Source organism: Helicoverpa zea, chromosome 31 (assembly GCF_022581195.2).
Source record: "Helicoverpa zea isolate HzStark_Cry1AcR chromosome 31, ilHelZeax1.1, whole genome shotgun sequence".
Taxonomy (NCBI): domain Eukaryota; kingdom Metazoa; phylum Arthropoda; class Insecta; order Lepidoptera; family Noctuidae; genus Helicoverpa; species Helicoverpa zea.
The window spans coordinates 4,570,827-4,597,526 of NC_061482.1; the positions used below are offsets into that span (position 1 = coordinate 4,570,827).

Sequence of the window (26,700 nt, forward strand, 5' to 3'; positions counted from 1 at the left end):
AGAATTGAATTCAATGGACGCAATCTTATGATTTGTTCCTACTCGCTACATTCAGGGTGGAAGAACAAAAACACTGATTCATCGTTGTCAAGCTTTATTGCAGTTTCATTCTTAACTGTTTTTTCGTTCGCCTTGTTCAATGTCATACTAACAGCAAAGCTGAACAGTTCAATCCTACTGTATTTTTTATCTTGTTGCTATCCTGCCTTCATGTATGTAAATAGGTACCTACTAGTGAGCTCGTATTTTCTGTACTAGACGTTGTCTGCTGTTCCACTCGCGTTTCAAGGAAACTACTTGTTACATCTCGTGTCACCAATATAAGTTTATTCTATTTATTTCTTTTTGGTAATAGGGCTCCTAAAGATACGTATTTGAGTAGTATGGTACTCTTTTCATTAACGAGTTTTTTGATAGATTTATTATACTGTGGTATCTACGACTGACACTAAAATACTTACATAGGTTGAAAAAGGTGCCATTTATCAAATACTTATTAGGTGGTTCCCTAACAATTCTTTCTACTCACCTAAAACTTTCCCTGGTGTTGATTATACTTATCTCTGCAAAGAAGGCTCTATTAATTGACTCGTGTTCTATGTGAAAGCCATCTTTCTGCTAATTAGCGCCACTTCTTCCATATGTTTGAGTGTTGCGATGTATTTCAGTTTTCTGTGTGACCTTATGTACTGTGTGATTTTTCTGTTTCTGTTGTTTAAAATCAAATGCTGACTAAATTTGTGTAGTAATTTGTGGGTAATTGTTGGCATCATAGGTAAGATAAAATGAAACCAGCACATGACATTTAATGATATTTATTGAATGAATTAAATGATGTTACATGATTCTGGCTTAAACATTTAAAAAGTTACAATTGAAATGTAGCTGTGCTCCTGCTTTGCGTGGATTACATTGTTATATATGGTTGGGCTACCAGCTATCAATGGAAATATTCAAGACAAAGATCCAAGTGACTACTGATCCTACAGATACGACATACAGTACATACTTAGTTATGGGGGTTACACATAATATTTCAATAATATTATAACATTCAGAGATTCGTAAGTAACACACGAGTATTGATGGTTAAATACACGATTATTTTCACCTATAGTTCTCGCCAAACTTTTTGTCGTCACGGAACGGCGCGTAGATGCTGCGCAGAAACCATTTTAAGGAATCCGCAGGTGGCGGGGATGCGGGGCCACGTGCGCGTGCTTGCGGTGTGAATATAGTTGCGAGCCGCCATCGAGTTTGGCGAAAACTGTTCTACTACACTAGAATACAATTTGACATCGATATAAGTTGCTTGGATAAGTATATGGTGAACTGCGCCGTGCGGCCGATCAATACTCTATTGACGTACTTTACAGGGAGTTGCAAATGCTGTAGACTAAATATTCGGTGCAACGGCGCAGTCATAATAACATAGACACATAGTAATTGAAAATTTACTGAGTATTTATCATTCCACCACCGACAAATATTACACTAAGAGTATATGTAATTCTATCTGTAATCTACAATCGTTAACTGGGTGGTGGTACGGAAAATCTTAAAATGATACCTCAATAAGAACCAATAGAATTTATTTGCTTTAGAATTGAGGTACAATAACAATTTACGTTTCAACAATTTCTCTTATAATGCCAAATATGTACCTACGGGTTAAGATTTTCCGAAGGACTACCATACTGACAAATGTTATCTTAAATAGGTACAAATAATGAGTATTTCTCCCCGTTTCCTAAGTTACTTTCGCTCCCGAAGATGTTGCCTTATCGATTTCGTAGATGTGACCTTCTCAGATGAACCGCGACACAACTATCGGTGTGAGGTATATGGGTTACCTGGCAGGTACAAGACTCTGAAGGTTTGCATGCTTACCAAGCTATCGACAAATATATCTGCATTTAACCTAACCAATAATATCATTGCTAGTCTATCTTGATCGATTTCTTCAAATCAAATGATCAACCGCTACATATATTACAACTTATAATAATATAAAATATATATCTTTCGACAACATCAGATCTAATTAGTTTACAAGTAATCTAATACATCAACTGTATGTACATCATTCGGAGGTATCTCTGGTGTATCTCATGAAATTTTACACTATTAAAGTTAACTTATCCTATTTATAAGTAAGTGGACTGCGTGGGGCACTAAACACATCGAGTTGATGGTATCTATACGAAGCACACCGAAAGGACACTATTGGTACCATGAGAGATATACAAGACGCGGCAAAACTTTTTTTGGGATTTTGTATTTTTTGATTTTTATTTTTCATTTTGTGTTTTGTATAAAAATATACTTCTTTATTTCTTACAGCTAGATATCTAATTCCCTAAATAGATCTCTGTCTTATGCATAATTACATAACCTCTATATAAAAATAATTTGAGTATTTAAAAAAATATAATTTGTAATGATAACAAACTGTCAACTAGGCATATATTTTTTCGGTAGAAAAATAGAAAATCTGTAACATTTAACAAATGCAACGATCTGAAATCAGAGAGCAACCAGCCTCTAGCTCTATGATTTCAATCGACGGTTATATATTTCTTCTAATATTATCAATAATGCAAACGTAAAGAGCAACAAATCTGAGAGACTTACATTATATCAAAACCATAGATATTTAGCATCTTCTCAATCAGATGATTCATCAGAACAAGTTTCAATCAGGACAGCAAGCTTATTTTGAAGTTCATCAAATCAAAAGTTATTAAAACTTCAATGTTTAATAGTTAGACAATTTTCATTTTCGAATCGAACGTACGTAGTTGAATTTAGAATATTTTTTTTTAATACCTTTTGAATTTTCTTTCGTTCTAATTTTGCTACTGTTTCCAATCCCTCAGATTTGTTGAAATCATAGAACGACGAAATTAAAAGCCGCGTGTTGAATAACCATGGTACCATAAGAAATAAGGTTACGCACACATTGCATCATTAATATTGTGCTTTTGTTTTATCACACTGTTAACATTGATTGTTTTTTGTTCCGTTTTAAGATTCTTTTGTTTTTCCGTCAAAATACAGTGTCCGTTCTCGGACGAATCGTTAAGGAGATTTGATTAAATGTTAATGATTTGCGGAGTCATATTTTTTTATAACGCAGATTGCATTAAACCATTAGTCGCAAAATTTATTAATTTAGATTGGGGGCATAGGAGTGCCCTCGCCAAGACGAGCCATTATTTATGTAAAAATCATTAATTTTGATCGGACGAGCCATTGTTTTTCATTTAATCAATTTTGAATCCGATGTCAGTTAACTTTTTTCTGAAATATTTTTCATACTTCATGTATCAGGGGTTTATTACGAACACTGTCATAGTTAATATGGAAATACGACGGAATGACGTAATAGGTACTCGGACCAATTATAGTATTGTATTTTTTCATAATTAATTCATGTACTCATTCATCTTTTCCTTTTCTGTTTATAAAAAAAAAAATTACACCAAGGTAAATAACATATTTGTGATCATTTTTGGTTTGGTGTCCAGATTAGATCAAAGATGTTTAACCTGCCAAGCATGTTCCATAGTAAATATGAATTTATGCTTTTAAACCATTTAACCTTAAGACTTGCTGTAATGTTAATTAGTGACCAGTGGTAGGAGGTGGTAGTTAGTGGTGCTACTATTCCATTCTATTAGGTATTTATAATGCTCCTAACCATCAATTTGGATTTAATTTTGACAAATTTCGCTATTCGATTACTATACTGGATTGGAAGTTTCAGTTTTCATTTTTAACGTCAGTATACCCCCGCTGGTCGTCCAGTAACTTCTTGGGTTGGAGAGATCAAATAGGCAATGGTTTCGACACTCAGGCGCAGAATGAAAACTGACTCCAAGATAGTTAGCTAGTCAGATAATAATTCGCCTTGAAGGTAAATGGTTTAAACATCAACTTCTCACAGCTGTTACGAGTGCTTTCTGTATAAGTTCTTAGGAAACATGAAAGATTGGCTAAACCTTGTGATCTTTTGAGAGAATCAATATTAAAATGCAATGTGTGTGCAACCTTATTTGACTATCTAACTAACCTATCATATATACCGTGACATTTTCCCCGATTGCAGTCCGCTAAAGTTGTTACAGCGGATTAGTTAAAATAAGTATGTAATGAAGTGCGTACAATTATTTTTTTCTAACCTTTTAATAAATCTGTATAATTTAAGGGTGCTTTCATATAGAAATTCATATCACAGGTCTTTTGCGATTGAGTTATACGAGTTTCCTCACACTACAGTAACTACTATTCTATAGATAAATGAAGACTTTATATGTGAACACGCCCTAAAGATCAGATTAATGTTAATACCATAGTTGCGCCAAATAGTTTGAATAAGGCCCGATTGTTAACCGTGCAAATACTTCAACTTCAACTACAGCATAGTTTTAGGCCGACAAATCTTTTTAAAGTCTATCAACATGACATTATTATTTACTTAAAACGTTTTTGGGGATTGAACAATCGACCAAAAAATTAATAATTTAAGTTGCAGCAATACAATGCGATTGTATTAATGGCGTTTGTGAAGTTTAAAAAATGACAACTCAAGTCGTGCTGTACCTAAGTATAGTGAATTTCAAGAAACGTAGCATCTTCGAAGCATCGCGAGAACTTCGGCCAATTTGGAAGTTTCGTTTTTTTTTATCTTCGCCTAAAATATTTTTGATTGAAAGTCGATCGACCGGTAGATAGGATAAGTAGATATAACTAACACAGGTTGAGATGGCGTGGACCAATCCATGGTGTTATTGATCAATAGCATCGGGTGATGGTCGATAGATAGATCGAGCTGAAATAAAGAATCGTCGTAATATCGTTCATAGGGTCTAAACCCGTATTGTTGAATGACATTCGAACCTTTTCTTTTTGGATTTAATTTAGAACCGCGTTCGATATATGTAAATGACTTTTAAAATCTTCTAAATTCAGTTTTAAGATTTTTAAGATGAATTCCACTGAAAACGATGAAAATATCACGGTATGTATGCGTTAACACTAATAATATTAAAAATTGGATAAAGCGCTTATACAGTCAACGCGTGACAAGTAGTATCCAGATATTATACCGTGTAATGGTGGGCCTAGACCCTTGCAACAAACTGACGTACCTAGTGCAAATTTTATGCTCAGTTCCTATAAACAAGTTATTATTCGTTTAGCATAAGTATTGTAGTTTTTGTCATAAAACGCATAAAACCGAGGCATTACAAATTTACAATGTTCCTAAAAATGGTTGATAAGGTTATAGATAAATGCACTACAAGTTCGATAATTTAAGTGGTCCGTTAAAAATGTTGTAAGTTTCTAAGCCCGCCACCACGTATTGGATAGCTTTCGTCTATGGGTTTGGTAGAATCACTCCATATACATAGATATGTACTAAGCAATACCCCATATGAAATTGACTTGAAAATCTTTAAAGAACGAAAGCGATCGTGGAACCAATATCATCTGTCAAGTAGGTTGTTAGTGTGTCAATGCAATGATGGAGTGAACCATTTTTAAGTTCTAGAATTCTTCACTGGCTTCATGATCGTTTCCACTTTTTTGTCCGTGTTTTCTTTTTATAGCCTTTTCACACTGGCGGATTTTCGCGGAGTTTTTCCTAGGTTTGTACGTACGAATGCGGCGAAGTCGCTCGGGTTTTCCGCTCGGAAAATTCGCCAGTGTAGAAAAATCTGTTAAAGCTGGGTAGGCAATAGCCCTTTCTCTATATTTTATTCAATGGTCAATGTTTTTTTTTTGTTTTTAAGAACGTATGTATTATATTGATGATGGCCTTCTTTTGTCAGCGCTGAATGTACAAACGCCTCATTCCACTATAATATAAAGTTTCTACGGCGTCCAGTGTAATTAGCGATTCTATATGAAAAACTGCACAGCCTTGTGATGTTAAATGGATTTGGATGATTTTTTTTTCTCGTCAAAACTAAATTAATTTATTATTTTCCGTTTAATTAATTTATTTATTATGTATAGTAATCATTTTTAATTTTCGTTAAATTTAGGTATTTTGTTATTAAATTCCTTACATTATGATCTAAAAAAGGTTAATACCCATTGAAATATTGCTGGTAATGTTTTTTTTTTAATAAAATTGACTTCGATCGGGATATGCTGTTATTGCGATCTTTTTACTTATCCAGGCAAAACCATTAAAAAGTTACGAAGGAAGCTGTTCTTAGGCCTCCAGCAACGAGATGGTGTCTGTCTATTCGTGCATTCGTAATAGGTCAGAGGTTATTTTAAATGCGATATTGTGTATTAATCTCATAGTAAATCTTTCATAGTGGTCACGAACAAATATCAGCAAACATTCAGTACTTATGATAATTTTGTGAACAAGCTGCTAGCTGTAATTTCTCAAGAGAAAGCACATTTTCCCATACATTTTACAAACATTTATTTTAGTGCATTCGTTAGGTATATAATAAGGGGTATACTTTTATTTGAATTTTAAATTGGATCGGTCGGTATTTGCACCCATAGTTTCTGTTACATTGTTTTTTACGGTGAATTGGACGGTGCTAAATCGAAATTTTAAGATTTCATTAATAATTAAGATGGGATTCCGGAGATTTTTTTGTGGTTACATTTACCCCGGTAAAATTGCGAGAAACAGCTAGTTAGAAGTTTTAAAAATCCAGATATTATGACTGGGCTCCGCGTTATGTAAAATCCTAATCACACTGGACTTATGTACAGGCTACATATTTAATCCTATTTCCATTACGAATATTGATGCACTGTGTCAAATGCTCATCATAATATATAGCTAATATAAACATAATTTAAAAATCACTATTTTCGGTTCCTGTGCTTTTTTTTATATGTACATCGCTTATCTTATTTTAGGTAAAAGAAATTATAATTATATACATGTAATAAAAAATTGAAGGTATAGGCGATTAAAATCGGTGTGAACTAACCAAATTGGAAATATTGCAAATTATTTTCAGTACAGTGCTTACAGAAAAATAATAGAAACAGATCGGAATGACGTTAACAGCTACTTATCTAAGTAATCCTAGGTTCGACCCGGCTTTCCGCAACGGTGTCTCATCACATATTAATGTGGCATATGTACACTAATCCTAATAGACGACGATTAAACCTAATTAGCCTAATTTGAAGAAACTTCTTCATTAAATCGAATCAGAGCAAATTGAGACACGTTAGTTGTTCTTAATTAATTTGACAGACCCTATCTCATGAGATAAATCAGGGATAGAAGAGATTTCGTTCGTTCGTTTGGGGAGAGAGAATTCGAGAGTTAAAGTATTTTCTTTTTTTCGTAAGAATAGAGGTTTTAGTCATGAAAACGGGTGAGCCGTACTTGTGTGTGTGAATGCATTTGCACGTTGCTTTCGTGTGCGTATATGCTCGGGTATATGCACCACTTTAGTAGTGTTTATTTGTTTGCGTCAAAATTATTTAGAACCTTCACAATGGGAGGTGTAAGAAAAATGTTCACTGTTAGCAATTTGGATAATATTCAATTTTTGAGACTGCTTTTCAATTACAATTTATATAAACAAAAAAAAATGATAATGTTATATATTAATGTTTCTTAAACCTTTAACATAATCTTGGTTTTCATATTGGGTTGCCTAAGTTGAGGTTATCAGATAGTCTCTCCTTATTAAACATTGATACTCAGTTGCACCCGATAAAACAGGAAGCCGAACCCAACATAGTTGGGAAAGGCTAAGTAGATGAGAATGTGATCAATGCCCTTTCTTTAGCATATTTGCTACTGCTACGCCGTAGTCACACACACTAGAGCACGTATCTATACACACTACACCTACACGTTTGACCGCGTCGCGTTTCGTGACATAAAACCTTTATTATTAAAGACTACTTATAAAGGGTTAAATTGAATTAATTTTATTAGAATTCTAAACGGTGTGACCTTTTATGCCTAATATATTATCAAGGAATTACGTTACTAAACGAAATAAAAGGGCAACTATTTTTGAAAAACTTTTTAGTTTAACTACTGTAATTTTAATTAGTTAATTTGGATATTTTTACAAATTTTGCAATTTTAGTTTGTTTTATATGAGGGCGAAAAAAATAAGAATTTTGTCGATAAGAACTCGTATTACAGAACTTTTGAATTTTAGATGCGCACGCGACGCCACCCGTCGCGGTCGGCGATGTTTTAAAGAGGATTTCATAGTGGGGTCAAGGAAGAAAAGAGGTTGTCATCCCTTGCATTATCTTGATGTAGTTAGTCTGCTTTTCAATTTTAGAACTGTTTAGTTATAAGTTTAATTTCGAAAAACAAATAGAAAACCTTCAGACATTATTCAAAGCGTTGCGTTACTCGTTTCAATTATATAGTTTAAAATGTCGCCGTAGGCAACCCTATCGATCTATGCGTACCTGGTAACAACGGACTATCTAACAACGACCAAACGACCATTCATTTGATGTTAAAAGGATGACAATGGGTACCGATTATTATGTCGAAACCAGTGTCGCGGCAACCACGTAGGTACTTTTGAATCTTATACTGACCAAACGGACCACGCACACGTTATTTTTACATTTTCTGAGGACTTTCGAGACGAACCCTGACACTTGGTACTAACTTGATGACAATGACTAATTACTAATATTATTTTTTATTAGTTATTATGACATGAATGAACTAGATTATTTAGTCAATTATTTTGCATATCAAACTGTTCAATATATTCGCGATGGTGCGTGCTTGCTGAATATTAAACGCTACGCCATGTTTAAGCCAGACTACAACTTTTAAGAAAGAGAAACGCGGATCAGTGGAAGCTATAATATAAGAAAAAACCTCAAAAGTCACAATGAGTACCGCAAAAGTTGAGATCGAAATATCAACAAGATGGAAATATCAACATTATGTTTACTCCCAATTTTTGCGGCCCCCGCTTGTACTAAAAGGTAGGTATTATTAATAGTAGTAGACTCTGTTTCTAAGATTAGTTTTCAAAGGAATCATCTAATTCTCACCGTGGTTAATTATTTACAAGACCGATTTAAGGAGAAATCACTTCACAGGGAAGTTATGTACCTATCAAAGTCGATACTTAGTACCTAGATATAGCCGATGTTTGAGGTGTTCATCTGAAGACTGGGAGACTATGACTTCTAAAAATCGTGTTAAACAATTTGGAAACGTTCTACGCTTACCTAACATAGTTCCTAAAGAGCGGAGTACTCGCTATATATGCATCTCCTGTGTTTATCTAAGCAGCTGGTGACTTCGACGCCCATAGAATGGACTACAAGTTTATCCTATCTACCTAACGCTAGCACTACTTGGTAGTTCACAGCGAACATCCCTAAACATGCATTACATCAGTAGACAATTTTTACAATATTACTAATATTTCAAGTGCCAATAACATCTACCAGATATTTTGTTTTATGTAAATTTTTATAATACAACAAACATGATTTTATCCAACTACTTGCATAAGAAATACTTCCCAGAGTTTTGCAACAATCACAGACTTTTGATAATCACTTAAAGTCCTTTTAATTTTTAACTTGATGATTTTGATTTACCTGTAGAGCAGACGTTATTAATGATTGGATTTTCTTTTGAGCATGATAGCGATTGGGTATTTGCTTCGTGCGGTAGTAGGATATTTGCCAAGGATATTGTTGTAAGTATGCAGAAATAAGTGTACTCGATGACAAGGCCTAGGGCTTGCCGTCTTGTTACTATATCTACAAACAATCGATTTTCCTTAAGGCCCTAGAGCTTCTCAATGACAGTTGTTTCTACATGTTTACAGAGTCGGCGGGAAGGTGCCGTGATCTAATGCTAGGTATATGCACAGGTCTAGAATATAGCAGGTACTCCTACGTCCATAAGCGATTGAATTTATGGATCGGCTGGCGAGTTCAAGTCCAGACGGGATTTCCTGCGGTCTCTGCCGATCGACAACTGTCCTGAAGTGGACCTTTGCAGAGAGGCAGACCGCGGACGTGCCGTGTCAGACTTGGACTTCTTCACCTTACTGCCCCCGCTAGCCGGTTGCTTACCTTTCAACGATGACACTGATATCACGACATCAGTTGACACTCCATCTTGCTCTAAACAAAATACATGTACCATCAGTATAAGGCTATAAGTTCAACATCTGAAAACTAGAATGAAATAGCCACTTACCAGTACGTTTGATGACTTCTCCAGCGTTGTTCAAGAAGAATTTCGGTTTGGAATCCTTTTCTTTTTCCTTTTCCTTGTCCTTAAGAGATTCCTAGTGACAAAGGCGCAATATTGTATTTAGAATCACAAGTTGAACTTCTCGCCAAACTTTCTGACGTCATGGAACCAACACGTGACCAATTTGGGTATGGCTATGTTCGCATACTTGTGAACGAAATTTAGTTGTGGACTGTCATCGAGATTTGCGAGAATTTTACGATTAGAAACGCTTACTGTTTTGACCTTACCTTTGATCTACTAGATTTGGAAGCAGAGTCAGTGCTTCCGCGCCACCACGGTCACTGAATCTCACAGAAGCCCCGTCCGGGCTCCTTACCGGGGGTCGAAGCCTCAGCCTCAACGACATCCCCCTCGGGCTTCGGGGAACCCGTTCCTGACGTGGTAGCGCCTCTGTTGGCCAAAAAACACCATGTTCAGTACTTGGGACATCAAAAAAAACAGCAGGTTCATCGGCCGTTCGTAATATTCCATCTATAAGGAACTAGCTTAGCCTATAAGTAACTAATGCCCGTTTTCACCAACAATCTCTTAATCTAAGTGCCACTTAGAATAAGGGCGCTCGCAATTTTGACATAAATAACTATGGATAAGGGACACCTAAATTTTGGTGAAAACGAAATTCTTATTAAGTATTCCGTAAATGCTCTTAGGGGATCCCTAAATTTAGGTATTTGTTGGTGAAAATGGGCATAAGTTTCTGGGGGAGGGGACTTCTTCCCTTTATTATAGAGAAAAGTAAAACTGTCAAATTCCGATCTCAAGTAAGTAAAACAACAGATAGATAGCATATAGGAACAACCGTAAACAGATACGTACGTCATGTCAATCCTGACAGAGTTGTTATTTTGTTGGTTGCGCATCGCTAGTGTTGATACCATGGGTGGACGTTGTGGCTTATTCGCGAGCAAACGCTCTATCTCCACCATGATCACCGGTGTTAGTTGTGGAACGATCTGCAATGAAACCTTGATTAGCTCCTGGCCTAAGATACATACCGCAAACTTTTAGTCGGCCGATAGTTTGTTCAGGCTCATAAATCGGGCTTAAAAAACATCGGATAAAGGGCTTATTACATTTGACTAAATTCAGTCGTCTAAATAGGTTTGTCTAATTAGGTTTCTAAATGATTTATAGTTCGGCCATTCAGAGAATGCGTTCCTGACACGTCGCGATTGAACTGACGACGTAACTTTGCAATGGCGTTGCAGTTACGATAAAAATATTTTTGCTGGTTGTTTACCGTTTTAACAATTGAGGAGCATTAAAACAACATTATTATATCAATAATCAATGAATGTTATTACGTCGTCAGTTCAATCGCGACGTGTCAGGAACGCATTCTCTGAATGGCCGAACTATAATGAAAACTACCTTCCTAAATGCGATTACATTTGACTGAATTTAGTGACTGAATCATTTAGACGACTGAATTTAGTCAAGTGTAAAAAGCCCTTAATAAACAACCATCGGATCAACTGTCTGCCGACTATTTAGTCCACAATCAATGTAGGGAAGCGTCAATAATCTTCAAATTAAATATTTTATAAGTGACAATATACCTGTAGAGCGTGAATATTTTCTTTAAATTGTTCAACACTGGTTGCTCCTAGGAGGAGACAGTTTACTGATTCGTTCTTCAAACACCACGCAACCGCTAGTTGGCTCATCGAGCAGTCTGCTAACAGAGAAAAAATAACAGGACTTAACAAAATGTACTATCGAAAAATTTGAGGCATACTAGCAATGATACGCACTCAATGTATTTGCTAGATTCGAAAGATCTCGAAGTTTGTCTCCATATGTGCGTGGCTCTTCACCATTCACCGCTTCCTTACTGCCAGCTATTTGAACCTTTAATGAAAGATTTAAAATTAACACATTTAGCAAAAATTCTCGAAGTACCTATTAATAATGGATAGAGATGATTTACCTCAGGCACTGCCAAATCTTCTTCGCACCAGCTAAATGTGCTGTATTTTCTGTTGAATCGTGACTTCGCGAATAGCCCAGTAATTTCCTCACGACCAAGACCTTTGCCTGTAGTAATCGCAGACCACGCCATCATACCTAGTACACAACACCCCCATTAGCATCTTGAGAAAAACAATTTAAAATATATGCATCCTTTTCTATACTCACCTACACCAATTTTGTGATACAACTCAGGCATATAAAGCTCTGGTTTTTCCCTGCAGAACATGTGGTATTCAGTCTGCTCCACTATAGGCGTTATGCAATTAAACTGTCTGCAGTTGCTGTATGCGTCCATTATCTACGAAACAGATGAGCATCAATAACAAACAATAGAGGTTGGCGATAGCAAAGATATTATAGGAATGTTATCTTACTTCGGCTGGGCTCCAACGAGCTGTCCCCCAGTACATGACCCAACCCTGATTGATCACAAAGTTCATTGCACGTACAAGTTCTGTAAAAGCATTTTGAAGTTTAGGCTTGAAAATTTAACTAGCATTGACGTACTCCAAATTCAAGGGTCGCTAGTTTAAATGTAAGAACTGACCTTCCATCGGGCACACGGGATCAACTTTGTGCAAGAGCACTACATCAATATATTCAACCTGGAGACGGCCCAGTGACGCTTTTACGCTCTCAACTATGTGTTTACGAGAGAGGCCTCTTTCATCCGACCTGTTATTAGTAGGAGCAAACCTATTAAATGGAAAGTTCATATGTTAGCTACAAGCTAGCGTGAAGCGAATTAATTTAAGCGTAAGTGTACATCTACAGAGCAAGGTAACCTAGCAGCAAAGTAAAAGCTTACACCACTCATCTTTACAGTCAACAAGATAATATACTCCTTGGACGCTATATTGAACATGTAATGAAGTATATTAGTAGGTACATATGTCAGCTAAATCAGTGATCTAGTATGTAAGAATATTCTAATACACAGATGTGAACGGGAAGGCACAATGCTTTATCTATTAAGGAACTCGAAGTGCTAGTAGGTTGGTCGTTCATCTAAAGAAGTATTTCTTATTTTACTCAACATTCCATGATTTTGGATAATTAACAGTGAATGAGACATTTTCATGAATAGTGCTAATGATATCATTAAGTGGAGGCTTCGTACACAGCTAAAGCTAGAACTTACTTGGTACTCCAGTATACTTTGGTTGTGATTATAACGCTTGTCCTCCTTACACCACGTTTCTTTAAGACCCTGCCCAATTCTGCCTCCCCTTTTGCTAAAAAGGGATTTTTGTAAACACCATACTCTTATAAAAGTAAAGAAAATAGATATAAAAATGTATATTAATAGGTGCTTGAATAAAAAGAAAACAAAACACAACCAACCGCAATGTGCTTCTGATAAATCAAACAGATTGATGCCATTCTCCAGAGCAATGTTAATGACATCTTCAGCGCTGTCCTCGTTCATGGCCCAAAGGCCTAGGCCAATGTTGGGCACCCTTAGGCCAGATTTCCCCAAGTTCTTGTACCGCAAGCCAGGAGTCACCACCGATGGCATGGTGGTGTGATTTCCCATATAAGCGGACATGTGCCGCGAGACAGTTACTTCACCAGCTGCCCAGAAAATTATAAAATGTACTAACTTAAATACACGAAGGTTTTAAATGATCCCCTACTTTTTTGTCATTTAAATTGACTATTATGTATTGTGTGTGTTAGTATGTAATCTCTATTCACCTCTTTGTAATCTGCATAGATAAATCCTTCAATATCTACTACAAAGCAAAGAGAAAACGTTGTTATCTTTCCCCTTTATACTTTGTAGATTTGATCCCTATTGTTAGAACCCTTCCTTTTTTCATGGTAACTTTTTAATAAATTGCAAATTGTAAATGGGAAACGCATACTTTTATTGATTGACACTAAATTATGATTTTGTTTTCATTTGAATTAACAAGAAAATTACTAAGTACACTTATAGGTACTTTTGCCTTCTTGAATTATCTTTCAGGAAGAGTCACATGTCAACGATCTGAATATTTTATGTAAATCGAGACCAGGAAAATCCAAGTCAAAAACATTCTAGAAATATCGACAACAATGCTGCATTATGTAGGAGATTGTTGAATTGCAAATGTTGGACATTTCAGACTTGGTTCTGCTTATCATTTAAGAGAGGACGTCTTTTTCTCTAACCAAAAACACTTGCGGAAAACGCACCACGTAAGTCACTTTCAACCATTTTCTATTCTAATCGAAATTGAAACGGAAGTTTACGTGTATTTGAGTTGCTGCTTAAGAAAATGCTTAGTCTAGATACCTACCTTGATCCAACATCTGTTGTGAATTTGCACTGAAGTCGTCCATACAATCCAGGGACGCAATTGGTGCCCGACACCTACACAATAAATAAACATTTTCTAATTAGTCTTGTGAAAATTCCCGAGACCCATAGGTTGGCTTTTGTTTTGGCTAAGCATTACCATATATTGTGGTAATGCTGCCAGCCTTTTGGGTACCTAAACTCCCCTTGACATTTTTGATGCGGTTCATTAGGTTGAAGTCTTTTAACTTTTCATGACAATCTATCTTACTTATATTATAAATGTGAAAGTTTGTGAGAATGTATGGATGTATGTTTGTTATTCAATCACACAAAAACGGCTGGACCGATTTCATTGAAATTCGGAACGTAGATAGGTGATAACCTGGATTAACACATAGGCTACTTTTTATCAACACACCACGCGGGCGAAGCCGCTGGCGGAAGCTAGTAGTAAATATATTGTATTAGTATTGCCGCATAATAAAGTTTGACGATCTATGAGAGTTTTCTTTTTCTGTAACTTCGTTTACCTCTCTTGTAAAAGAATTATATAATAAATGTAGGTACTTATTTTAATGCTTATTTGTGATATTAAACAATACTTACCACTGTTTTATGATATAAAAAGTTTGAATTTGTCTACATTTTTTATTATTTTGTAATAATTTTCTTTTGCATATCGAAAGATAGTTGGTTTTTTACCGGCTAAATTAAATGAAAATACGATAATAAACCCTATAAATATCGCTTGATATTTATATTTATTTAATATATTTTTTATTTAAAGTAGGATTTTTTTTTCATTGTATTTATTGTATTTTTGAATACCAGGATCCGTGATCTTTGTAGAGACTATTTTATTTGTTTTCATTCGGTCTGTCGCAACATTTTGGATCGAATCTATCGTGGATGTATTGATATTTACAAGGTTTCTAACTATAGGGCACTACTGATGATTATATACAATTTATCTACCTACAAAAGCGAAGTTTGATTCACTAAATGACCAGTATATAGCTAGTTGTTTTATGCGTTGAATCTAAAGCGTTGTGTTCATGATCTAAAGCTATGATTGTAAGTAGCACGAGTCCTTGCCGGTCGGCATGTCTCAATTAATGAATATAATTATAAATAAACTAATTTCAAAATGTACTATCTTAGTTCTTTCTAATATCGTGACATGCAAAAACCTTAACATACGTTTTGGTTCTTTGTGATGGCGTATTCAAATTATAATTTATCCTAAACGAATGATCGCTAAATGTGTAAACAATATCGTAACTGAAAAGGACGAAGTAAACACTAGGATTATATTGAAAGCCAGGAAGTAGGTGTAAGGCAAGGTGAAGAGACAACGTGACACAATAATATTGTATATCGTCGTACCTGGGAGTTGCGGGTCGGCCCACTCTGTCTCCTCCTTCAGCATGAGGCAAGCCAAGCGATCGTAAAACTATCGCACCCAATATCTTAGTCGGCTCACTTACAGCCACCCATTCACAACTGTAACTTTTCTTGGTGGTTACATAACTGTGTAAGTTGCAACATCCGTCTAAGATAAAGGCTCTTGTGATACCTACTCGCATGCGAAGATCGCGGTGCGCGATGCTGCGTAGTGCGCTCTCAGCTTTATTTGCCATTGGGAGAAGACATATCAGTGTAGTGGTCTACTGCAGTTCGCGTCAGCGGAATCGCTTTAGGCTTAATGAGGCAGTAGTCGGCACAGTATGATGCGGATATCGCTCAGCGCAAGTAGTCATGCAGCGCTGGTGGCGGCGGTACGTCTTCTCCCGCGACGGCGCGTCAAACATACAGTTACCGATAGATGGTGGGCATGGGGTTGGAGTCGACGCTCACGCTGTCCGGCGGGCCCAGCGGGGTGTGCGGCGTGCAGCGGCTGATGGTGGACTCGCTGCGAGACATCTGCGAGCCCTCCTTGCCGCCGCCCACCTCCGCCCCCTTGCATTGCATCTCGTGACGCCTCATGCTGCTCCTACGCTTAGCAACGGCATCTTATCTCCCTACAAACATCTCATCTGTAACGAAACGTTCATACGCCTCCGCACACCGACCCACACAGATACAACCCCACAGAGTCAACCCAAGGATAGGACACGGCGGGTTTAGTTAAGTAACACACTCAAGGAAGGTAGACACATAGACGCATGCAAGCCCTACGCTAACATCTAGTCAGCTAAGGGTACACAAAATCGAGTGATCCACGTCGAGGTAACATCTAAGCGTAGACTATATTCGCGGTTAAATCAAAGAAACAGTAGTAGATAAACTGTCGGTTAGTGATCGCGAGAGGGATCCGTATCCAGCAAGAGTGTCGCACTCACCAGGGTTGCCTGGAGGTCTACGTACTGAGCATGTGGTGTTGCGACGCGTCGGCGGGTACACTGCGACCCTACGCGACTGTATTGCGGGTGCGGGGGAGCCACACCGCGCACGCCCGCCTGCCGGCTGCGCGCGCATCCCTCGCCGGTCTGACCTATTTCTAGATTCAGCCCCAGCCGCCATTGCAACTATTTCCATCATTTTGATGCTTTTCATAATCATTTAGGTTATTAATTTGGGAAGATAATGCATGGATCCTATTTACTTTGATTTTAATCTACTTCGTGTAGTCAAACTAGATACATATACAATCTGTACATTACATAACTGTCATGGCCGGTGCAGTCGGCTAGATCGATCTAGACTTCCCGGCCGGGGGTAGCTACTGATGTTGCAACATTTTATACAAAGACACATAGGTGTGGCCGATTTCTAACTATGTAGAAAAATGCTAATTACGTGAGATTTTCCATAGTTCCTATGTCCCTATCTGTTGCACATTTTTTGCAGGTATTAAATTTGAATGCTAAGATAAATCAGATTTTTTTGGAATAGCAAAGGTATCACAAATCATAATAACTCTTTTAAGAAATCTTTTGTTGAGGCTGCCAATGCACCTTAATGCTTGTCAATTTGTCTTTCGAATAATTAATTTTCCTTGTGGTGAACAAATCAGTCACACCGAAGTTGAATGGTTCCATGTAGGTTACCGGACAATGGAGCCAAGCCTCCAGAAGATCTGCGTGGAAGCTACCTGTAATACTAGACCACTTCCTCAACAGATACCGAAATATTCTGTGATAACACACGCTTTATTTCATTCGCTTCAGCTAAAAGCTTAAGACAATCGTGTGCATTAATTACATAGAACATTCGGCATCGTTACTGGCAAGGGTTGCTTAGTGAGTATCACTTACCCAAGACGAGGGGGTGGACGGAACAGCTCATCATCTGCATTTGTACTAATATCAACTGCGGAGCCCCGGCGCGGCTTCCCGGGAACGTTGCACTCCGCGCTGACCGTGATGGTACAACCTGCTGCCTCACCGCAATCGCTGTCCAGTGACTCATCTGCACAAACAACGTCACAAAGTTACAACCTCTTGTATACAAAGTCCACGTTTGACCAAAGAATACCCTACCCCACCTCATTATGCACCTACTGTATGAATGAGCGCGATGAATGAAACGTATGACGTAGGCCCTCGTGCTACGAACCAGTCGTGTGAAAAAATACTACTAAGGGTTATTGTCTCACAAAGGCTGAACGAGGGATCAACATAAAGATTGAAAGTCTGAAGTCACAATAAAGAAATTTTGTAAATTAAATAATTTTAAAATACCACACTCACTTTCGAATCTACTTAGCAATTAAGAAACAAAGACTTAATGACCCAAACAGACGTTGAGATTTATTTTTAAAGTCGACCACGCCCTATCACCCGAATCTATTTTTGGAAATATCTGACCTATGGTGCTTACCTCGGCAAGGTCCGAAGCGGCACGGGGTGAAATTTAGGTAGATCCCGTCGTTGTCGTCGATGCTGTGACTGGACTGAGGCTTTGTCAGCTGCGTGCTGCAAGATTTCTTCAACATGCTCTGCACAGAAAAAATAAAATAATTTATTCACTATAAATCACCAACACTAATAACCGCACAATTAAAATTAAACAAAAAAAATATTCACTCAAACTATCTGAGGACCGGGCGCGGCCGGCGACCCGGGCCGCCTTTGTTTCAAAGGGCGTGAGTCGAAGCCCCCCTCAAAAATCGACAAAAATAAAAAAAAATAACCAACTAATATCGCGAAACACTGAATTTATCAACACTGAACCCCATTTCAATAAATTAAAATCAAATTTCCAAAATGTGAGATGTGAACGCGGAACAAGCTCCGAAGCCGACTTGTTGCAGCGAGAACCGTGTTGCATCTATTGCATAGTTTCCTCCTGGCGGCTATCCCCGTGCAATTTTTATAGGTCAATATATTCGCGCATGTGTCGAAATTCAATAATTTATGACATGAGCACTAGATAAAGTGCCTGGATGCCCTAGATTGGTGGACCTCGCAACTCGCCGCCGGTGCAGTATTGATCTACCCTTCCGGATTCAACAGATGTATCTAGACTCGTATATGTAACGGATGGCCAGCCATATTTCGTACCGCACGCACTTTACATTAACAGTTATGTATCTAGAAAATTAGAAATTTATTGATTGGACTTTTTTCGTAGACGCGTGGGTGCACTTATTGGAATATAATTACGTTGAGTTTATTTTTGTGCGAGTATCGAATATAGAAGGCCTTCTAACAATTTGTAACATACTTTTTTACATATTATGAAGAATCAAGATATGGAAATTAAAAATGGATCAATTAGATGAGCGGTTGGAGAAGTAAGTGACGTTTTTGTTACTGCATGATAAACAATGTTTAAAAACACATATCTTCACCAATTTCTTACTTTATTCTTTGTTTACTTTTTTGTTGTACATACATGACTACATGTAAACAAGCGAAAAACGTTTCTTATCTATTCTTTAAATAACTTTCAATCATTATACCTACAAGTTTATAAAAGTTTCCAAAGTTTTTCAACTGTCTCAATGTCTTGCGAAGTCTTTCAAGTAGCTGTATTATTGGGTTGATTTTTTATATTTCGTGGTTTAGTTAAGCTTCGAAAAAAAGGATTAAATATTTAAACCCTTGATATTTTTTAAATATGTTTTATCAATATTGTGGTTACTTCAAAACCATTTACAACAAAATACCAAAATAAAGATTAACGATTTAGTATAATTATATTGCTCTTATTTTATAACATTATCCAACAACACAGCAGCTTAAAAAAATAAATAAACAAAGCTTAAACCTCAAACATAGAGACAGCATCCATCATCTTAGATTTATCTCGAAGAAGGACGCGCGTCAAATCACATCCCACAGTTATGAGAGAGACATACTTTTCCGTTGCATTTACACGCGCATGTCCTTTACCACAAATGAGTACAAATACCAAGTAATGTGACATATTAGGCAAAGGGAGGAGTTACCCGCGGATGTCTGGTGGTGTCCGGAATGGATGGACGACTTTGCCGCAAGCGTGCAGCTTGTCTCTGGAGGTCGCACAGCCGGTGATGTGACCACGAGGTGTTCATGCCCCGGAGCCCTTCCACCGCCTCCGCGATCTGCGCCAACATCCAATGTCACCGACATGCCAGGTAATTTTATTTCACCTATTTTCTAAGCTAGATATATACATAGAATTTTTCTTGTCAGGTAAGCTTCATCATTGTCCGTGCAACATAAAGAATATGGGTCGAAAGCTCATGATTAACCTTGCAAATCACGCTCAGTGTTGCATTCACAATGAAAAAAAGGTTGCATAACTTAACATAAATCTAGCAAAGTTTGAATTCCCGAAAGAGGATGGTAAAACACTGAATGCGTAATGGTATTGTTGTTCAACAGGTGGTTGGGAAGCGGTGTAGAATTTTGCAAGGAGTTATACTTAATTTAAAGTTCGCTTGCTCAGTGCAAGATGCTGTATGAACAATCATGATTGTAGTTATGTTTAACTTTACATACTTAATTATAGGTAGTGAAATAGTCTGCTACATTTAGCTAAGATAGTAATAATTAAAGTTGGTCTTAAAAAAACAATTGAAGATAGGTAGGCGTGAACTTCAGATACAAAATTATGTTATGGAAACCTGAATTCGTAATTTAAAATTGTTTGAAATAAATTACAGCGCCACCGCCCCCGGGGGGACGCCGGGGTCGCATCAGGAAAGCCCAGGGTGTCACAAGGAATCAAAAAGGTGCGTAATACTTACTACTTCTTGATTAGGTATATACTAAATCCCTCTAAATTGTACTCAAAATGTTGCATACCTAAGTATAGAAGTTTGACTTTGGGTACACTTAAAATATCAGTTTAGATTTACCATATTCGATACAATTACGAGAGCTATCAATTAAGTGAGCTTGCGTACTCATATAATATGTTGACGCCGTTACCTATAACTTATTGGACGTTAAGTTACATACTGAAATTGAATTGAGAAGCATTTTTGCGATTTTTCGGAATGTTTACTTGTTTTTCATTAGTGGCGAATGTAAGATAATTGTAAGGCAATAGTTTTACCTCTCTCTTCTTGTCTTCTTCAGCTTCTATGGCCCGCTGGTGAAGGAGCTTAATGTCGAGCTGTCTGATCTCCTCTGCCTCTCTCGCCTGACATTCCTTCTCCTTGAATGTTAATGTTCAATGTGTAAATAAGTATAATTCATGTGTAGACACCGTAAGTAGATAAGCTACCACAGTTAGATTAGCGTGTTGTGTTTGTTTATATATTGCATGTTTTTCTCAAACAAAATTATTCACCTTAGCTCTGTTGTCTTATAACAATTCTTGTTAGCTTAGATATCATATAAAAACTATAATCAGCTCTAATATATGATTCGAAGGCATGATACGAGGAATTTTGGAACGCCTGGTAGTTTTTTTTATGCTAGCATGTATGTTTGTTATATTAAGAATTTAGATTTTATGTTGTTGGGTACCTTTTGCAGCTGTTTTTCATGTTCAAGCTTCTGCTGTTCGAGTTCTTCCTCCGGTATCGGTGGAGTCTCGTCTCCACTTGACGCATGTTTGTTCCCTAATCAATTGATACACCAAATCGTTAACAATCCAAAACAAAACCACCAGCTCCGGTCAAAACAATGTCAAGGAACCTACCAGTCGGTGGATGATACGATATCCAAAATTGATGAGCCATCGTGACCAAGTAAACTAACTGTTTCAACTGCAATACAACCAGTCAAGGCTAAAATGCGTTTACGGCACGGAATACCAAACGGATACTGAAACACGTATAAACCGTAAGATTTTATTCATAGACGTTTATTTTCATGGTAGATTCACTACGGAGTAACGTTGTATGGAACCGATTGGCAAGCGGCCAAGACGCTACGTCGACGTAACATTCGTCCCCGGCCCTCGCACTAAACTCATAAACAATAAAAAAATATTATTTTACGGAAATTTTACGTCAGCACAAATAATTACGTCTCATCATTTTTTTTTTAAATTTATTTTCTGAGTATTTATGAACTATTCGCTCATACTAACTATACTTCGAGACCCGGCAGTTTTCTGTGTACATTAATTAATTTATTAGTAAGCCAGTCATTTTCTTATTTTTAAGAACCGTTTATACGTCGTTTGAACTCCACAGTTCTTCTCAATATATCCTGCAGTATGATTCCGTACATTGATCTATTTTTTTATATATTTGTCAGCCTCTTTGTTAAACTGACTTCGTTAACTTTTGCACAGCCGATTCGCTACATTTAAGTAGAGAAGTAGCAGTAAGCGACGCCAAAAATCATCAAATGACCCCTTCCGCTGTGGGTTAGCAGCGGTGAGGGAGTGTCAGACTCTTACTGACTAAAAACCGTCGTGTTCCGTCGTAGGCCTTTTATGTACCAGGGTCGCGGTAACTCTTTCGAACAATCCCGCAGCCAGTAAGTACTTAAGTGTCAACAAGATTGAGGGTGTAGTTGGAAGCGTGCCAAATCTATGCAGATTGCTTCCCTCGTCGGAGGGGTGAACATCCGCAGTTTGATTTATTTCCTCGTTTATATTAATGAAAGAGGAATGATGGATTAAGGACTAGTTTTTCTTCTCGATTGCAATACACGTTTTAAATGTGCGTAGATACTTAGGTAGCAAGCGTTTTGACTTTAATACAAAAACTAAGCATTTTGATTTGAATAGGTATGTATAAAAAATAAAATGTGTCGCACTTTTGTGTGTAGAGTAATATCTTATGGCGTTTAAAAACCAATTATTTATTTAAATCGTCAAAGCCTAAAAACCTGCATATAAAGTTATTTTATTTTAAATTAAAAACATTGATGATTGTATTTCCTCGTTCCAAAAAAGTAACCTAAATGTCTGTCAAAACAGTTCCTATTTTATTGTTCCTGCACAGCTGGCTGGGTTGTTCGCAGAGCGTTCATTATTCAAATGAACCGAGGGGTGCGCTGCATTTACCCTTATGGCCCTGACCCTGAACGAGATACGCGCGACTTAACGCACGAGAGAAAGTATTGCATAACATTCTATCATGTAGGACCTTTTTAGGTGCAAACTCTTTTTTAATATAAATTTAAAAAAAAGAACACCTAAATCCTTCTTGTACTAGGCCGTGTATCCATAATTAGCGATTTGACATAACATTAGAAAATGACCGTTGTCAATTTAAGCACACAGTGGTGAAGGTAGGCATAGGTAGATTAATGAACTGGAATTATGTTGGCTCTCTAGTTTCTGTTTATTTCTTAAGGATCCATCTATTTCAGGCATTAATTTAATTTATACAATAGGTTTATTATTTACCTATATAACTTCAACAACAGTAACCATAAATATTCTAAAACCAATGCACACGAAGAGCCGGCGTCATGTTTCGCTGACTGGTGCCACGCCACAAAAAATTTAGTAGGTACACTACTTAATTGACGAAACTGAAATACATTATGTAAAGTATTTATTACTCGGTCTGTACCTTCGCGGAATTTTCTTATTCTCTGTACAAACTCTAACCACTAACCTGCCTTTGTACTATAAAAAAGCAGCCTTGACTTAATTTATGCAAGTACTTAAACTGCACGCGCATTGCAGGCCAATAGAAAAAAACCGGCAGTGGAAGTTGGACTCGCGCACGAAGGGTTTCTGTAGCATTATTTAAAATCACGTTTGTTGGTTAGCAGCCCCCCCAAAATCATTATTTTATTCTGGTTTTCAGTATTTGTTGTTATAGCGGCAACAGAAATACATCATCTGTGAAAATTTCAACTTTCTTACTATCACGGTTCATGAGATACATCCTGGTGACAGACGGACGGACGGACAGAGGAGCGAAAACAATAGTTGAGTACGGAACCCTAAAAACTGACCTAATCAGCTGGGGTTTTCACACGAGCCGTTTACCGTTAAGCCATTAATTCTCGCATCATATCAGTAGGCTGGGTCAGGGGTTTGAGGGTGGGGAGGTCACATGATTGTCCACCCATTGTCCCCTTGTTTACTGTCCCGGTCACCACCCCCTTGCAAGGCCAATCAGTGTAGTTCACGTAGTTAATATTTAGCGTAGTTTATGGGGTAGGTAGGTAGGTACCTAATTATATTATTTTTATGTTATATAGCCTTGCGAAGCTGAGGCTGTTAGACAGAGACAGATTTAGTAGGTAGCAATAATTTCGCCTATGTTATAAATCAGACTTACATATTAGCTACTTATAGTCCGGGAATTAGTTCCCTCGGGAAACGGCTAAAACCGCTGGAAGGTACTAATTAATAAGTAAGTATACTCTTTTGCTCGACAAATCCTCATACTTACTTTGCCATATTTGCCAGTTCTTATCTATCCGCATCTAAAGGATTTCTTGATTAACTCAAATAATCTGAAACAAATAAATTCAATTCGCTTCTTTAGTTTTTTACACATGAAATTAATGTCGGTTTGACGGCCTATACTTCAATGGCGTGAGTACTAGTTTCGTATTGTAAGTACTAGTATAGTTCGGCCGCTCAGAGAATGCGTTTCTGACACATCGCGATTGAACTGACGACGTAACTTTGTAATGGCGTTGCAGTACGATAAAAATATTTTTGCTGGTTGTTTATCGTTTTAACAATTGTTGAGCATTAAAACAACATTATTATATCAATAATAATCAATGAATGTTGTAATTTTGTGCCAAATTGAGTGTCAAATAACTTGGTAAACAATATTTTTCTAAATCTATACTGCGCTATTACAAGGTTATGTCAGCGCTTTATATTTGTAGTGCTGTGCTAAAAATAACAGGCAAGTATCGTAATCTGTTCTGGTTGATGGTTCTTATACAGTTATACTTATAATATAAAATAATACTTTTTGTTTTTCTTTTTAAGAATTTGAAAATAATGGACTATAGGATAACTTTTATGAAATATAAAAATAAAAGTATGATCAAACTGAACGCGCGAAAGAAAGTAGCATTTTTATATTTAGGTTGAAATTGGTAACCCCAAATGGCATCATGGGCCGTCATTTTGTGACGCTAAATAGTCGTTTGTTGTCGTTTCGTGCGCTAAGACTAAGTGCCCTGCCTCATTAGGACGCCAATGACGACGTCGCCGGCTACGTATCCAAGCAGTTAGTATTGAAATGTATGGAACGTCGCAACGTCGCCAAATTGGAGGCGTGGCCACGAGCTACAGTTCCCTATGTGGCTTCTGGCTACCGTGGCAACTTGGCGACGCGACGTGGCCACAGTAGCCACTATAATGTACACGGTAAAGCGCACCTCCCTCACACAGTCGCCAATGTGGTCGCCAATTAGCTTGCAATTTCTTGAGCGACGACGTAAACAATTGACTGTCGAGACGCCATGGCCACTCGACTTGGCGACATTTGGATGCCAGAAGTAGCCAGACCTGTGCCGCTTGCGACGTCGCCATGGCGTCCCAGTGAGGTAGAGCTCTAAAAACCTGATTTTGGAAGGTTTTGACCGAGATATCAGGATTGATTCTGTTATTGATAATACCTAATATAATTATACACGTAGGCGAAGATGATGATGAAGACACCACCTCCTCAAGCGAATCGGAGTCTGATTAATATTCTGTACGCACATTCAATTCAATGTACTTACTTTATTGCATAGAAATACAGATTGTAACTTTGTAACAAAGAATAAATAAAACGATTTTATTATATGAATATTACCTTTTTTTGGTTTCCACTTAAATAACTAAAATATAAATTTTAAATGATTCCGCCAATTTAAAACGAAAATAATCTTAAAATAATGCGGCGGTTTATTTTGGGGGAACGGTAACGAACTCAGTGTTATGTTGTGCCCATCACTAGTCCTGACTAACTGATAGGTGTCAGGAACGCATTCTCTGAACGGCCGAACTATACCTACTCGATGTTATGATGTCTTTGTTATTATTAAACTAACCACATAAGGATGGTCTCATCTATTCAGTGCCGGGGGAAACCCAGTTGTTGCGACGAGTTGTCGCACAGAGACCGGTCTCATGGTGGCATGGAAAGAGCGACTGTCGCAGCCCAGTGCAAGGCACGCCACAATAGTGGTGTAAGTCCCCTCTTAGAAGAGTTGCTCGGGAGGAGTCATAGCGCCTTTACCTTTACCTTCCGCGTGACGCAGATCCTCACCGGGCACAGTTGTCTATGGGTAGTGCGCTCCCGGTGGCTCATTCTCCTTCCGTCTAATAGGCGACGACCGGCCTAGGTGTCGGCGCACGTTTTTCCACGCGCTCCTCAAATAGAGTCAGTAAACCCCAGTGAGGCCTTCTAGGGTCAAAAGGAGTTACCGCGGCCCTGGAACAGTCTGAGACTCTACTCAATCTGCTCATTTGATGATTTCCCACCAAAAAAAGATGAATGTTTTTTTGGATATTTTTCTAATTTTACGAAAGCTGCCCATTTTTAAAAAGGAAAATTCGTTAAAAGTTGCTACTAATTACTGCCAACGTAAAAAAAACATTTCTGCTTAAAACAAATAAACAACTCTTTTATTAGAATTTGTTAGCAGTACACATATCCTAAATATTTAAGCATGTATATAACGATGGAACGATGGCTAAAATGTTTTCCTAGAGTCATTTAAAGATGAAACCGAATATGGTATTAAAAAAAATATTAAAAAGACCATGGAAAAGACGTTAAAATACCGATATAAACCTAGCGGATCCTACCAGATATTGGGAAATTAAATCACCCATAGTTAAAAATACTATTTAATTT

General features: G+C 37.4%; 1 protein-coding gene across 3 annotated transcripts; it reads right to left on the reverse strand.

The window, feature by feature from the left end:
• Positions 1–799: 799 nt before the first annotated feature.
• LOC124645021 lies at positions 800–21,801 on the reverse strand. 3 transcript variants are annotated; one of them, XM_047184753.1, is made up of 20 exons: positions 21,612–21,801; positions 21,437–21,531; positions 21,021–21,122; positions 19,927–20,061; positions 18,354–18,471; positions 17,789–17,942; positions 14,530–14,603; positions 13,589–13,819; positions 13,386–13,479; positions 12,792–12,919; positions 12,619–12,698; positions 12,410–12,542; positions 12,201–12,337; positions 12,025–12,121; positions 11,830–11,948; positions 11,087–11,223; positions 10,498–10,660; positions 10,211–10,301; positions 10,084–10,134; positions 800–9,600 (listed from the first exon to the last, which is right to left on the reverse strand). In XM_047184753.1, exons 1-17 carry the CDS (start codon positions 21,649–21,651, stop codon positions 10,549–10,551), a joined length of 1,986 nt encoding a protein of 661 aa, XP_047040709.1. In that variant the 5' UTR covers positions 21,652–21,801; the 3' UTR covers positions 800–9,600; positions 10,084–10,134; positions 10,211–10,301; positions 10,498–10,548. The 3 variants fall into 3 exon arrangements, with proteins under 3 accessions (XP_047040709.1, XP_047040708.1, XP_047040707.1); XM_047184752.1 differs by having other exon boundaries at positions 11,830–11,945; positions 12,792–12,940; XM_047184751.1 differs by having other exon boundaries at positions 12,792–12,940.
• Between the last annotated feature and the right edge of the window lie 4,899 nt (positions 21,802–26,700).